General features: G+C 40.5%; 2 protein-coding genes across 2 annotated transcripts; one reads left to right on the forward strand and one right to left on the reverse strand.

Moving 5' to 3' along the window:
- Positions 1–9,997: 9,997 nt before the first annotated feature.
- Positions 9,998–10,378, reverse strand: LOC118856848 (histone H2B type 1-L). The gene has a single exon (XM_036767376.1). The coding sequence runs from the start codon at positions 10,376–10,378 to the stop codon at positions 9,998–10,000; it is 381 nt and encodes a 126-aa protein (XP_036623271.1).
- A 337-nt stretch (positions 10,379–10,715) lies between these two features.
- LOC118856844 (histone H2A type 1-J) lies at positions 10,716–11,108 on the forward strand. The gene has a single exon (XM_036767371.1). The coding sequence runs from the start codon at positions 10,716–10,718 to the stop codon at positions 11,106–11,108; it is 393 nt and encodes a 130-aa protein (XP_036623266.1).
- The last annotated feature ends 836 nt before the right edge of the window (positions 11,109–11,944 follow it).

Genomic DNA, 11,944 nt, shown 5'->3' on the forward strand with positions numbered 1-11,944 from the left:
GAGGGCTGTCACAAAACAAAAGTTGGTTGATAAGATTTCAGATTCCACACTGCAACGAACCTTAAGAAACTACCACTCATCAAGCTGTAGCGTAACACAACTATCTAAAAAGGCTATTATTAAGATACCTCTCCCTTTTCCAACTACATATCTGTGAGGCATAAGGCCAGATTGTTTTCATCCATTTCAACCAAAATAACATACTGCAACAAATTGAATGGAGAAACATATAAGAATACAAATTTCTTCTAAGTCAGACATTAAAGAGATTTGCAAAAATGTAAAACAATCCCACTATGTATTTCTAAAAATACGGTTATTTTTCATAAAATGTAATGTGTAAATATGTATTAGGTTTATCATTATTATTGAAATTGGTTCCTAAATTTGGGGTTTGTGTTTCATTCTGGTTCTGATTTGCTGAGTCACTAACAATTTTACCCACACTGGTCTTCTGCTGGTTTGCTTATTTTATGCTTTTCAAGCTCTTTCTCCATTTCTTTCATATTCTCAGTTTTTAACATTGGTGATAGATGAGTCTTCCTTGCTCGGCTGGGGTGGCTCCTTACCAGACTCGGAGGCTGCTACTATCGGCTCCCACTTATGTGTGGTAGGTACTCAGGCCCACTTTGATGAATTTCCCCAATCTCACTAGTTGCCTGGGAACTTTCATCTTAAGATTCTTGTTCACTTAAGATCGGGAAAGAATAAATAGACAAGCAACGGTGCCTATCTCATGAGGCTGGTATGAAGTTTAAATGAGATAACATGGAAAGTGGTTCATAAACCTAGAAGTCCTATATAAATGATAGCTATCATCATCATCATCATAGCCCACCGGTAGCAGACAGAAGCTCTGAAGTAGGAAAATGAGGCCCCCCATCATGCATGTCCATAGCAAGCCCTCCTTGAGGTTCCATGTGCTTAGCTGTCATATGCTTGCCTTGAATGCTGAACGTGACCCAGGATAGGATGGGATGGTACTACACTGGCTATATTATAAATTTATGTTATCTAGCTTTAACTGGCCCCTTACTGAAGCAAGATAATCCTTTTATTCTTCCCTAAATGAATCCCTATCTCATTCCCCACAGAAGCTATTTCAAATCTTTCTTACTCTCTTCAAGCCTCTTAGACTTCTCCTTCCCTCACTCTCAGTTGAGCATTCGTATTTCACTTCACCCCTCAGCTGCTGATAATGATTATAAAATTTATATATCGCTTTAAGGCATAGAAACCATTTTACATATTATCGCACTTAAACTTCACAGGAGCCTTGTGAATTAGAGAGATTAAATGACTCATCCAGGCTCACACAGCTAAGTGTCTGAAGTCAAACTCAGTCTAGTATTCTATCCAATGTACCAGCTAGCTGCCCCTAGGAAGCCCCTAGTAAGACACCATGATAACTCAAGGGTTCCTACTCTATGGGGAGGATAAATATTTTAATTGGCTGCTGAGCAAGCATTCTGCATATATACTAGGAGGGCAATCTTTACACCTCAGGACTCTCCTCCCTGGTAACTTTCAAAGAAATTGAGCCACTGAGTTGAGGGTGGGAATGGGGTATAGCTGGCCATGTCCCCCCATCCACCCAATGGTGCTGTAGCTTTTCTATTTATTCTTTCCTGATCTTAAGTGAATGAGAATCTTAAGATTATCAAAGCAGTCCTAAGGATCTACCCTGAATGGGAGCCAATAGTAGCAACAGCTGAGTCTGATAAGGAGCCACCCCAGCTAAGCAAGAATGACTCATCCATCATTTAAGCCATGCCCCAAAGTAAACTTGGTAGAGACTCCTGGAAGGGAGAAGAGGACTCCCAGGACCAGGGGCCACAAGGCGCCCTTCAGCCTAACGTGTTTTCTACAAGTATTCTTGACTAGTGACTACCTTTGAAAACTCCCTCAAGGGATCCTGCAGGCAAAAGGAGAGTGTATAGCTGCTGTTCTTGCTGCACCTTCTCAGTAAAGACAAATGTGTAGAAGCTAAGTGCAAATGGGGAGTCAAAGACAATAGTACTAGAAACCCCCATCCATCAGGGTTATCCCTAGAATCCTAAAGGGAGATGTTACTGCCCTTCTATAAAGTTAACCTGCTAGTCCAGTGTGAGTCAAGAGATTTAGCTAGAAGGGATATGAAAATGGAGGGACTTTGGGATAAATGTGGGCCCTTTGCCTTTACAAAGACTAACTAGAGAGAATCTCCATCCAGGATTTTATTATCGTATGCCCTAGTTTCAGTGATTGATTGGAGAGAATAATTTTTTATCTTTTGTTTTAGACTGAAACTGGGTGGGTACTTGAAAGGGGGCAGAGCCAAGATGGAGAAAAGGTAGCAACTTGCCTGAGATCTCCCCCAAAACCCCTCCAAACACCTTTTAAAAATACCATTAAACAATTCCTGGAGCAGCAGAACCCACAAAAGGGCAGAGTGAAATAAATATCTAACCAAAGATAACTTAGAAGGTCAGCAGGAAAGGTCTGTCACACCTATGTGAGAGTGGAGCACAGTCCAATAGAGGCCTTGAAAGCCAATGAATAAGTGAAGCAGCAGCTGCTTCCAGAGCTCTCAGCCCCCAGACGAGAAGGGTGCAGACCACAGAACAACTGATCAGAAGACTACAGGGGTCTTTTTGCTAGCACTGAGGCAGGATCCTGTTGCTTTGCTCATACTCGGATCTGGGTAGAAGTCCTGGGTGGCTATCCCGGAGCAAGAAGGAGCACTAGCTCACCAGTGCTTGCAACCCCAGTGGAACAGGGACCCTGTTCACAATTCCAGGGCAGAAAAGACTGCTTGTGGTCACTCACAGACCAGAGAACAGACCAGGAGAGTAGTAAACACACCTCTCCTAAGATCATACCACCTTGAAAACACTGAAAACTTACAGGTCCCTAGAAGTACCTCTGAAAACAGCTGCACAAAACCCTTGAAGGTTGGGACAGTGCGCCCTCTACCCTGGAAGTAAAACCATGCTTTAGCAAAGAGTTAAAAGTCAAGTAATAGGCTTGGAAAATAGTAAACAACAAAAAAAAAATCTGACTGTAGAAAGTTAATGTGGCGACCAGGAGATCAAAACATACACTCAGAAGAAGATAACAAAGTCAAAGCTCCCACATCCAAAGCCTCCCAGAAAAATATAAATTGGCCTCAGGCCATGGAAGAGCTCAAAAAGGATTCTGAAAATCAAATAAGAGAAGTAGAGGAAAAATTAGGGAGAAAAATGAGTGATGCAAGAAAATAATGAAAAACAAGGTAGCAACTTGGTATAGGAGACACAAAAAAATAGTGAAGAAAATAACACCTTAAAAAACAGACAAATAATGCAAATAATAAAATAGGTACAAAAAGCCAAAGATGAGAAGAGGCCTTAAAAAGCGGAATAGGCCAAATGGAAAAAGAGGCACAAAAATTCAGTGAAGAAAAAAACTCCTTATAAAGTAGAACTGGACAAATGGAAAAGGAGATATAAAAGCTCACTGAAGAAAATAATTCCTTAAAAATTAGAATGACTCTGAGAAATCAAGAAACAATAAAATAAAACTAAAAGAATGAAAAAAAAATAGAAAACAATGTGAAATATTTCATTGGATAAATAATTGACCTGGAAAATAGATCCAGGAGAGATAATTTAAAAATTACTGGACTACCTGAAAGCCATGATCAAAAAAAGAGCCTAAACATCATCTTTCAAGAAAATATCAAGGAAAACTGCCCTGGTATCATAGAACCAGAGGGTAAAATAGAAGTTGACAGGGGTGGAGCCAAGATGGCAGCTGGAAAGCAGGGACTTGCATGAGCTCCCCACCAGGTCCCTCCAAACAACTATAAAAAATGGCTCTGAACAAATTCTAGAACTGCAGAACCCATGAAACAGCAGAGAGAAGCAGAGAGGGTTCCAGTCCAGGACAGCCTGGATGGTCACGGGGTAAGGCCTATCCCACGGAACTGGGAGCAGAGTGGAGCAGAGCCCAGTGTGAGCCGCGTCTGGACCAACAAGACTGGGAGCTGGGCGGAACAGGCCCTAGCACCCTGAATCAGTGAGATGTGGCAGTTACCAGACTTCTCAACCCACAAACACCAAAGACATCAGAGAAGGTTAGTGGAAAAAGCAGCTGGGACAGAGTGAAAGAAGTTCCCAGTTCGGCCACCTCCCCGGGGGCAGCTGACGTGGTGCAGCTCTAAGGCTGCTTACAGCAGCAGAGGTGGTACAGCTACAGAACTACAGTTGCAGTTGCTTCCAGCCCCAGGCCCACATGGTGGAAGGAATTAAGTGGTGGATCTAAGCAGGAGTGCAGAGGCAGCTTACATCTCAGTCTGGTCTGGGTTGGCAGTTCTTGGGGGAGGAGTATCGCTGGTGTGGCAGAGCTTGCTGTGAAGAAATAGTTCTGAAAACAATAGCACAGCCCCTCAAGATTAGGACAAAGTACTCTATACTCTACAAGCAGTCCTATGCCCACAAAAAATGAAAGGGTCAAGTAAGTTGGCCAGGCAGCGAAAATGGACTGAGATTCAGACTCAGACTTTGGAATCTTTCTTTGGTGACAAAGAAGACCAAAACATACAGCCTGAAGAAGTCAACAAAGTCAAAGAGCCTACATCAAAAGCCTCCAAGAAAAACTCAAACTGATCTCAGGCCATGGAAGAGCTCAGAAGGGATTTGGAAAAGCAAGTTAGAGAAGTAGAAGAAAAATTGGGAAGAGAAATGAGAGTGATGAGGGAAAACCATGAAAAACAAGTCAATGACTGGCTAAAGGAGACCCAAAAAAATACTGAAGAAAATAACACCTTAAAAAACAGACTAACTCAAATGGCAAAAGAGCTCCAAAAAGCCAACGAGAAGAAGGCCTTGAAAGGCAGAATTGGCCAAATGGAAAAGGAGGTTCAAAAGACCACTGAAGAAAATACTACCTTAAAAATTAGACTGGAGCAAGTGGAAGCTAGTGACTTGATGAGAAATCAAGATATTATAAAACAAAATCAAAGGAATGAAAAAGTGGAAGACAATGTGAAATATCTCATTGGAAAAACCACTGACCTGGAGAACAGATCCAGGAGAGATAATTCAAAAATTACTGGACTACCTGAAAGCCATGATCAAAAAAAGAGGCTACATATCATCCTTCAAGAAATTATCAAGGAGAACTGCCCTGATATTCTAGAGCCAGAGGGTAAAATATGAAATTGGAAGAATCCAACGATCGCCTCATGAAAAAGATCCCAAAAAGAAAACTCCTAGGAATATTGTCACCAAATTCCAGAGCTCCCAGATCAAGGAGAAAATACTGCAAGCAGCCAGAAAGAAACAATTTGAGTATTATGGAAACACAATCAGGACAACACAAGATCTAGCAGCTTCTACCTTAAGGGATCGAAGGGCTTGGGATATGATATTCTGGAGGTCAATGGAGCAAGGATTAAAACCAAGAATCACCTACCCAGCAAAACTGAGTATAATGCTCCAAGGCAAAATATGGATTTTCAATAAAATAGAGGACTTTCAAGCTTTCTCAGTGAAAAGACCAGAACTGAATAGAAAATTTGACTTTCCAAACACAAGAATCAAGAGAAGCATGAAAAGGTAATCAAGAAAAAGAACGAGAAAAAGAAATTGCAAGGGACTTATAGCAAAGAATCAAAGAATGTATTAGGAAGCTGAATCCAAACACATGTTGCTTCTAAGAAACACAATGGTTGAAGATTTGCACAATGAAAATACTTATCTAGAGCAAAACCTACTCTTTTCAGGTAAGCTAAAAAAAATGAGGGTAACACTCATTATTTCAGACAAAATGACTGTAAAAATAGACAGTATTAAAAGAGATAAACAGGGAAACTACATTACCATTGAAATCAATTCATTATTTAGTATATATGAAAAAATGACATAGCATCCAAATACAAGAAATATAAAATAAAACTATGGGGGGGGAGGAGATGACTCAATGTACCTCTTTCAGACCTAGACAGTTCCAACAAAAATATAAACAAGAAACTTAAAGACCAGAATAAAATCTTCAGAGTTAAGTTATGACAAATGTCTGATGATTACTCAATAGGAACAGGAAAGCATACATCTTTTTCAGCTTTTTATGGCATATTTACAAAAACATTAGAGCATAATAAAACCTAACAAACACATGCAGAAAAGCAGAAATATTAAAGACATTTTTTAAACATTACAATTCAATAAAAATATATTCAATATAGGACCCCTGAAGAAAGAATTAAAATTAATTGGAGACTAAATAATTTAATCCTAAGAAATTGGTAGGTCAAAAAATAAAACATAAAAAAGCAGAAAATTTCACCAAAGAAAATGATAGGACAACATATCAAAACTTTGAAAGATACAACTAAAATACTTCCTAGGTGAAGAGAAATAATAGATTAGTGAAATTTTAGGTGCACACATGCACCTAAAGTAAACAACAGCTCAAAAACCCCCAACTAAACATCAGATTAGAAATTCGAAAAATCAAAATAGAAATTAACAGTTGTGAACCATTTGTTGAGCCCCCTCACCTGGGAAAGGCCTAAAACCTGGATTGGCCCATTTGGAGAAAGGGCCAATTTTTGGCCCACTCTGAGCTTAACCTATCATAATGTTTTGTGTGCTCTGGCATAACAGACATTCTTTGCTTTGCTTTGCTCTCTGACCAAACCCAAAATGCCCCTTTATGTGTCAGCAAATACAAAGTCAGATGAAGCTGACCAAGAACATTCTTCTGTTTATGACTACCAAGGACAAGGTGCCTTCAACCAGACACTCTCTTGAATAATGGAACTTTTCTTATCTTGGTATCTTATAGACACGTTATGCTATGTTATTTTGTACATATACGCATACATATACACACATATAATCATGTTAATGATAAAACAAATACAGACCTCCTGGATCTATAATTTCAATTGATACACTGACATTCTCTTATTATATTTACAACCTACTATTAAAATATTACTTTTGGGGCAGAAAGGTAGTGCAGTGAGTAGAGCACTGGCCCAGAGTCAGGAGGACCTGAGTTCAAATATGGCTTCAGACACTTTACACACTTGCTAGCTGTGTAACCTTGGGCAAGTCACTTAACCCCAATTGCCCTGCTTTCCCTCCTGCAAAAAAATTTTTAAAAGATATTACTTTCTCAAATTATGGTCAACACATATGGAGACTATAATTTTGGGTTGATACAGGCATCCTGAGTTACATCCTGTAAGTGTACAAAGGGTCTCCTTCAGCTGGTTTACCTCTTGAGCTCAGAATTATTTTCCAACTCATCTGCAATGCATGATTCTCTGGCTTAAGGAGAATAAATAAGCATATTATAGCACATGTATAGCCCAATTCTATTTGTTCCTTGTTTAAACCTTTGGTAAGGTAAAACCCATTCTGTTTATTTTTGAACAAACCTTTGGTAAATGGCTGACACAGTACTGAAAGGAAAATTCACTATACAACTAGTAATAGATCCTTCTTTAATATGGTTAATATTATCTATCTAAAAATCAAGATTCAACATTATGTGTAATGGAGAATGACTACACGCCTTTCCAATAATATCTAGAATAACACAAGGATAGCCATTATTACCACTATTACTTGACATGATGGCACACATGAAAACCATAACAGTAACATAAGAAAAATAAATTGAAAGAATAAGTATAGGTACAGAGGAAACAAAGCTATTGCTTTTGCCCAAGATACGATAGTTTTTCTAGAGAACCTCGAAGAGTCAACTAAAATTGAAACAACTTCAGCAAAATTGCAGGATATAAAATTAACTACCAAACAGTTCTCAAAAGAATAGCAAAGTTTTCAACCATATGAAAAAAAAACCAAATCACTAATAAAAAGTGAAATGCAAATCACAACGATCCTGAGATTTCACTTCAAACCCTACAAATTGGCAAAAATTACAAAAAATGGCCACAGGCAACGTTGGAGGGGTTTTAAATGGGCACACAACTAATACATTGTTGGTGGAGCTGAAAATATCAAAAACTTACTTAAAATTTTTAAAAAATCTTTTATTTACCCTTTAATATTTTTTCATGAGGCGGTAGGGACTGGGACTGGACCTGTAATTTCATTAGTATAAGTAGCTCTGTAGCTAAGGAACTTCCTCCACCAAAGCAACACGTTCTCTAAAACCAATAGCCTCAGAGAGTTGCAAAGATCATTGAGAGGTTTAGCGACTGGTCCAGACCAATACATCTTATAGTTGGGATTTGAATTCAGGTCTCACAGCTTTGAGGCCACACCTCAGTGCCTCTTTATGAGATGATTCACGTTATCATCTTCCATTATCCTTCTCCATAAGGTGTTACAAATGAGTTTATATTATAAACTGGTACTTTCTTTGGCTGCAAATCTCTACACTTGGCAAGTCAAGTGTTTGCAAACCTATTTGATCCTCACAATAACTCTGGGACCTTTTCGGCTCTTTGAGTTTTGTGCTATTATAATTGATTCATTATTTAAACCTCTGCATGAAATCATACTATTTGCCTATGTCCTTTCCCCCACCATAAATAATTTAATTAAATATGCCATTACAGGATTGTTTTAATTGCATATCTTTATGCAGCTGGCATAATGGATAGGACACTAAGCCTACAGTCAGTTAGACAAGTTCAAATCCAGGCACTTACTAGCTGTGTGACCTACTCTGCCTCTGTTTCCTCAACTGGAAAATGGTGATAATACCATGTATACGTCCCAGAGTCATTGAGAAGATCACATGGGATATTTGTTTAAAAAAAAAAAGTGCTTAGCACAGTGCCTGCCACATAGTAAGTGCTATATAAATGCTTGGTTCCTTTCTCTTCCTTTATCTTAATTCTTTTTGTCTTTGTTCTGATTAGTCATTGAAATGACAGTATGCCAAGTAGTTAATTCAAGAATTACCCCCACATTAGTAAGAAGTTATTTCCCGTAAAAATAGTTTCATTTAAAAAAAAAGAAAAAGAAAATATACTGAACATTCTATGCCTCCCAAATGAGTTTTTAACTAATTTTTTTTCCCCTGAAAATTTGTATTCTCCTCACAAACAACATCTGGTAAAATCCCCTCATTTTCAAAATGAGGAAATTGTACAATTAGAAAACTGAGGCCTAGAGTTGAGTAACTTACCCAAAGTCAAAGTAGAATCAATTTGAACCCAAGTCCTTTGATTAAACTGATGTACATGGGTGGCATCTTAAAATTCTCAAACCCAATCCCTTCATTTTACAGATCTAAATCCTGAAGCCAGGGTATAAGTGACTCCCCCAAGATACCATGTAAATTCAAAGCCTAAGTTTCAGGTACCAGGGAGCGAGGTGGAGCAGTAGACAGTATCCCAGACAGGAATACTCATCTTCCTGAGTTTAATTCTGGCCTCAGACACTTGCTAGCTATGTGACCCTGGTCAATCATTTAACCCTGTTTGCCTCAGTTTTCCTCATTTGTAAAATGAGCTGGGGAAGGAAATGGCAAGCCACTCCAGAATCTCTGCCAAGAAAATCCCAAATAAGGTCAAATAAGTCGAAGTGGGACATGACTTATCAAAATCCAGCACTTCTTAGAAAACAACTTTTTGAATGAGCCAATAATTCCTGCCCAATCAGGTTACTGTGACGAGATTATGTAAAACATATTTAAAAACTGAGCAAAACTTTCCACTTATAAAACACAAATCGCTGAAACCCCCTCCCCGTAATAAGCTCCGGGGCTCGGTACACTCACCCGTAAAATGAGAAATTCAGCTAAATGTCCCCAAAATTACTCCCAGAGCAGGAACTATTTTATCGTCTCACAGTTGATCGGCTCCCATAACACGCTAAGCATTTAATAGCTTGAGAAAAAACGTAAGGAACTTGTTCCGGGTTAGAAAGAACTAATTTGAATCAGGATTTGGATGGCGCACCAGACCACCTTACATATTACAGCAATTCCGTGAAAGTATAGGTGGCTCTTAAAAGAGCCTTTGGGTTCCGTATGCGGAGACCGTCTACTTGGAGCTGGTGTACTTGGTGACGGCCTTGGTGCCCTCGGACACGGCGTGCTTGGCCAGCTCCCCAGGCAGCAGCAGGCGCACGGCCGTCTGGATCTCCCGGGACGTGATGGTGGAGCGCTTGTTGTAATGCGCCAGGCGGGACGCCTCGCCGGCGATGCGCTCGAAGATGTCGTTGACGAAGGAGTTCATGATGCCCATGGCCTTGGACGAGATGCCGGTGTCCGGGTGGACCTGCTTCAGCACCTTGTACACGTAGATAGAGTAGCTTTCCTTGCGGCTGCGCTTGCGCTTCTTGCCATCCTTCTTCTGCGCCTTGGTCACGGCCTTTTTGGAGCCCTTCTTCGGGGCGGGAGCGGACTTTGAGAGCTCAGGCATTTTTGTAAAAACTACTCTCGCTAAGAACAATGAGGGAAAGCAAGCGTTTCGTTTTATTTATAGGCCCAATATGCAAATAAGGACTTAAGAGCCGGTTCTTCTCATTGGAAAAGCAGTAGCGGTGGCGTCATAAAATAGAAAACCGCATGTAAATGAGCAGATTTCAATTCTGTTCTCCTATTGGTTACTTTACTTACACAGCTTGGTAGCCAATCAGCCGGTCAAAGCTACTGTCTGAAAACCTTTAAAAGGACCGGCATTGACTTTTTGTTTCTAGTTTTGCCTTTTTAGTTTTTCTTTCGTTGTTTTTGTTTTGCAGCTTCTCAACTCCGCTGGCATGTCAGGACGCGGTAAGCAAGGAGGAAAGGCCCGCGCTAAAGCTAAGTCCAGATCCTCCCGAGCGGGCCTGCAGTTCCCAGTGGGTCGTGTTCACCGTTTGCTGCGTAAGGGTAATTATGCCGAAAGGGTCGGGGCCGGAGCGCCGGTGTACTTGGCTGCCGTTTTGGAATATCTGACTGCCGAAATCCTAGAGCTGGCGGGAAATGCAGCCCGGGACAACAAGAAGACCCGCATTATTCCCCGCCACCTCCAGCTGGCCATCCGTAACGATGAAGAGCTCAACAAGTTGTTGGGCAAAGTGACCATCGCTCAGGGTGGGGTCTTGCCCAACATTCAGGCTGTGCTTCTGCCAAAGAAGACGGAGAGTCATCATAAAACCAAGAGCAAGTAAAGCAGCTGGACTCGAGGGCCCGGGAGAAATCTACGAAAACAAAGGCTCTTTTCAGAGCCACTTCACAATTTCAAAGAGAGCTTGTCACATGTAGCGGTTACTGGGATAAAGAAAGGGACCTAGCGAGGTAAGAGGGCAAGATTGGAATTGTTTTCCGGCTTAGACGACGATTTCAAGTTTTGGGATGTGGATGATGCTAAAACTTGCTTTTAGTTTATTAACCTGGTTATTTGCCAATGTTAAAGGGAAGTAAAGTTTGAGCCCGTAATCTTATCCTGAAGCCTTGATTTCTCTTAGTACCCGGAGCAAACACTTCAGTATTTAAACGGAGGGAGAACAAAGGTCGAGCAGTTAAGTAGGCCGCTCACTATGCTGCTTATTTGTATTACATTCTATTGGCACTACGGACCATTTCCTACTTTTGTGCCAACATTTTCCCCTATTAGAAGCACTTACAGTGTCTGGTATTTACAGCAGGCACTAGTGAGTGTTTATTGACTGCCTGCCTGACTGGCTGGTTGTACGTATAAAACGAAATAACGTGTGAAACAAGAATGAAATGAAATAATACTTGTGTAAAAATAGTGTGAATTATTCCTATTAGCGATGAGAGCAGAAATCTTGACAATAACTTGACAGTTATTTTTCTTTACCGAAGAACCTGACTGCCATGGGCACTGGAGTGGAAAAGTTGGTTGACTGATGAAGAGGGTGGAAATTAGCCACCAGGTGGCACTCCAACCTTCAGCCGCATGCTGCCTCCCCGACCAAAACACACACACACACACTCACTCTCTCTCTCTCTCTCTCTCTCTGTCTGTCTCTCTCTCTCTGCT

The sequence above is a fragment of the Trichosurus vulpecula genome, chromosome 7, assembly GCF_011100635.1.
Source record: "Trichosurus vulpecula isolate mTriVul1 chromosome 7, mTriVul1.pri, whole genome shotgun sequence".
Lineage (NCBI taxonomy): Eukaryota > Metazoa > Chordata > Mammalia > Diprotodontia > Phalangeridae > Trichosurus > Trichosurus vulpecula.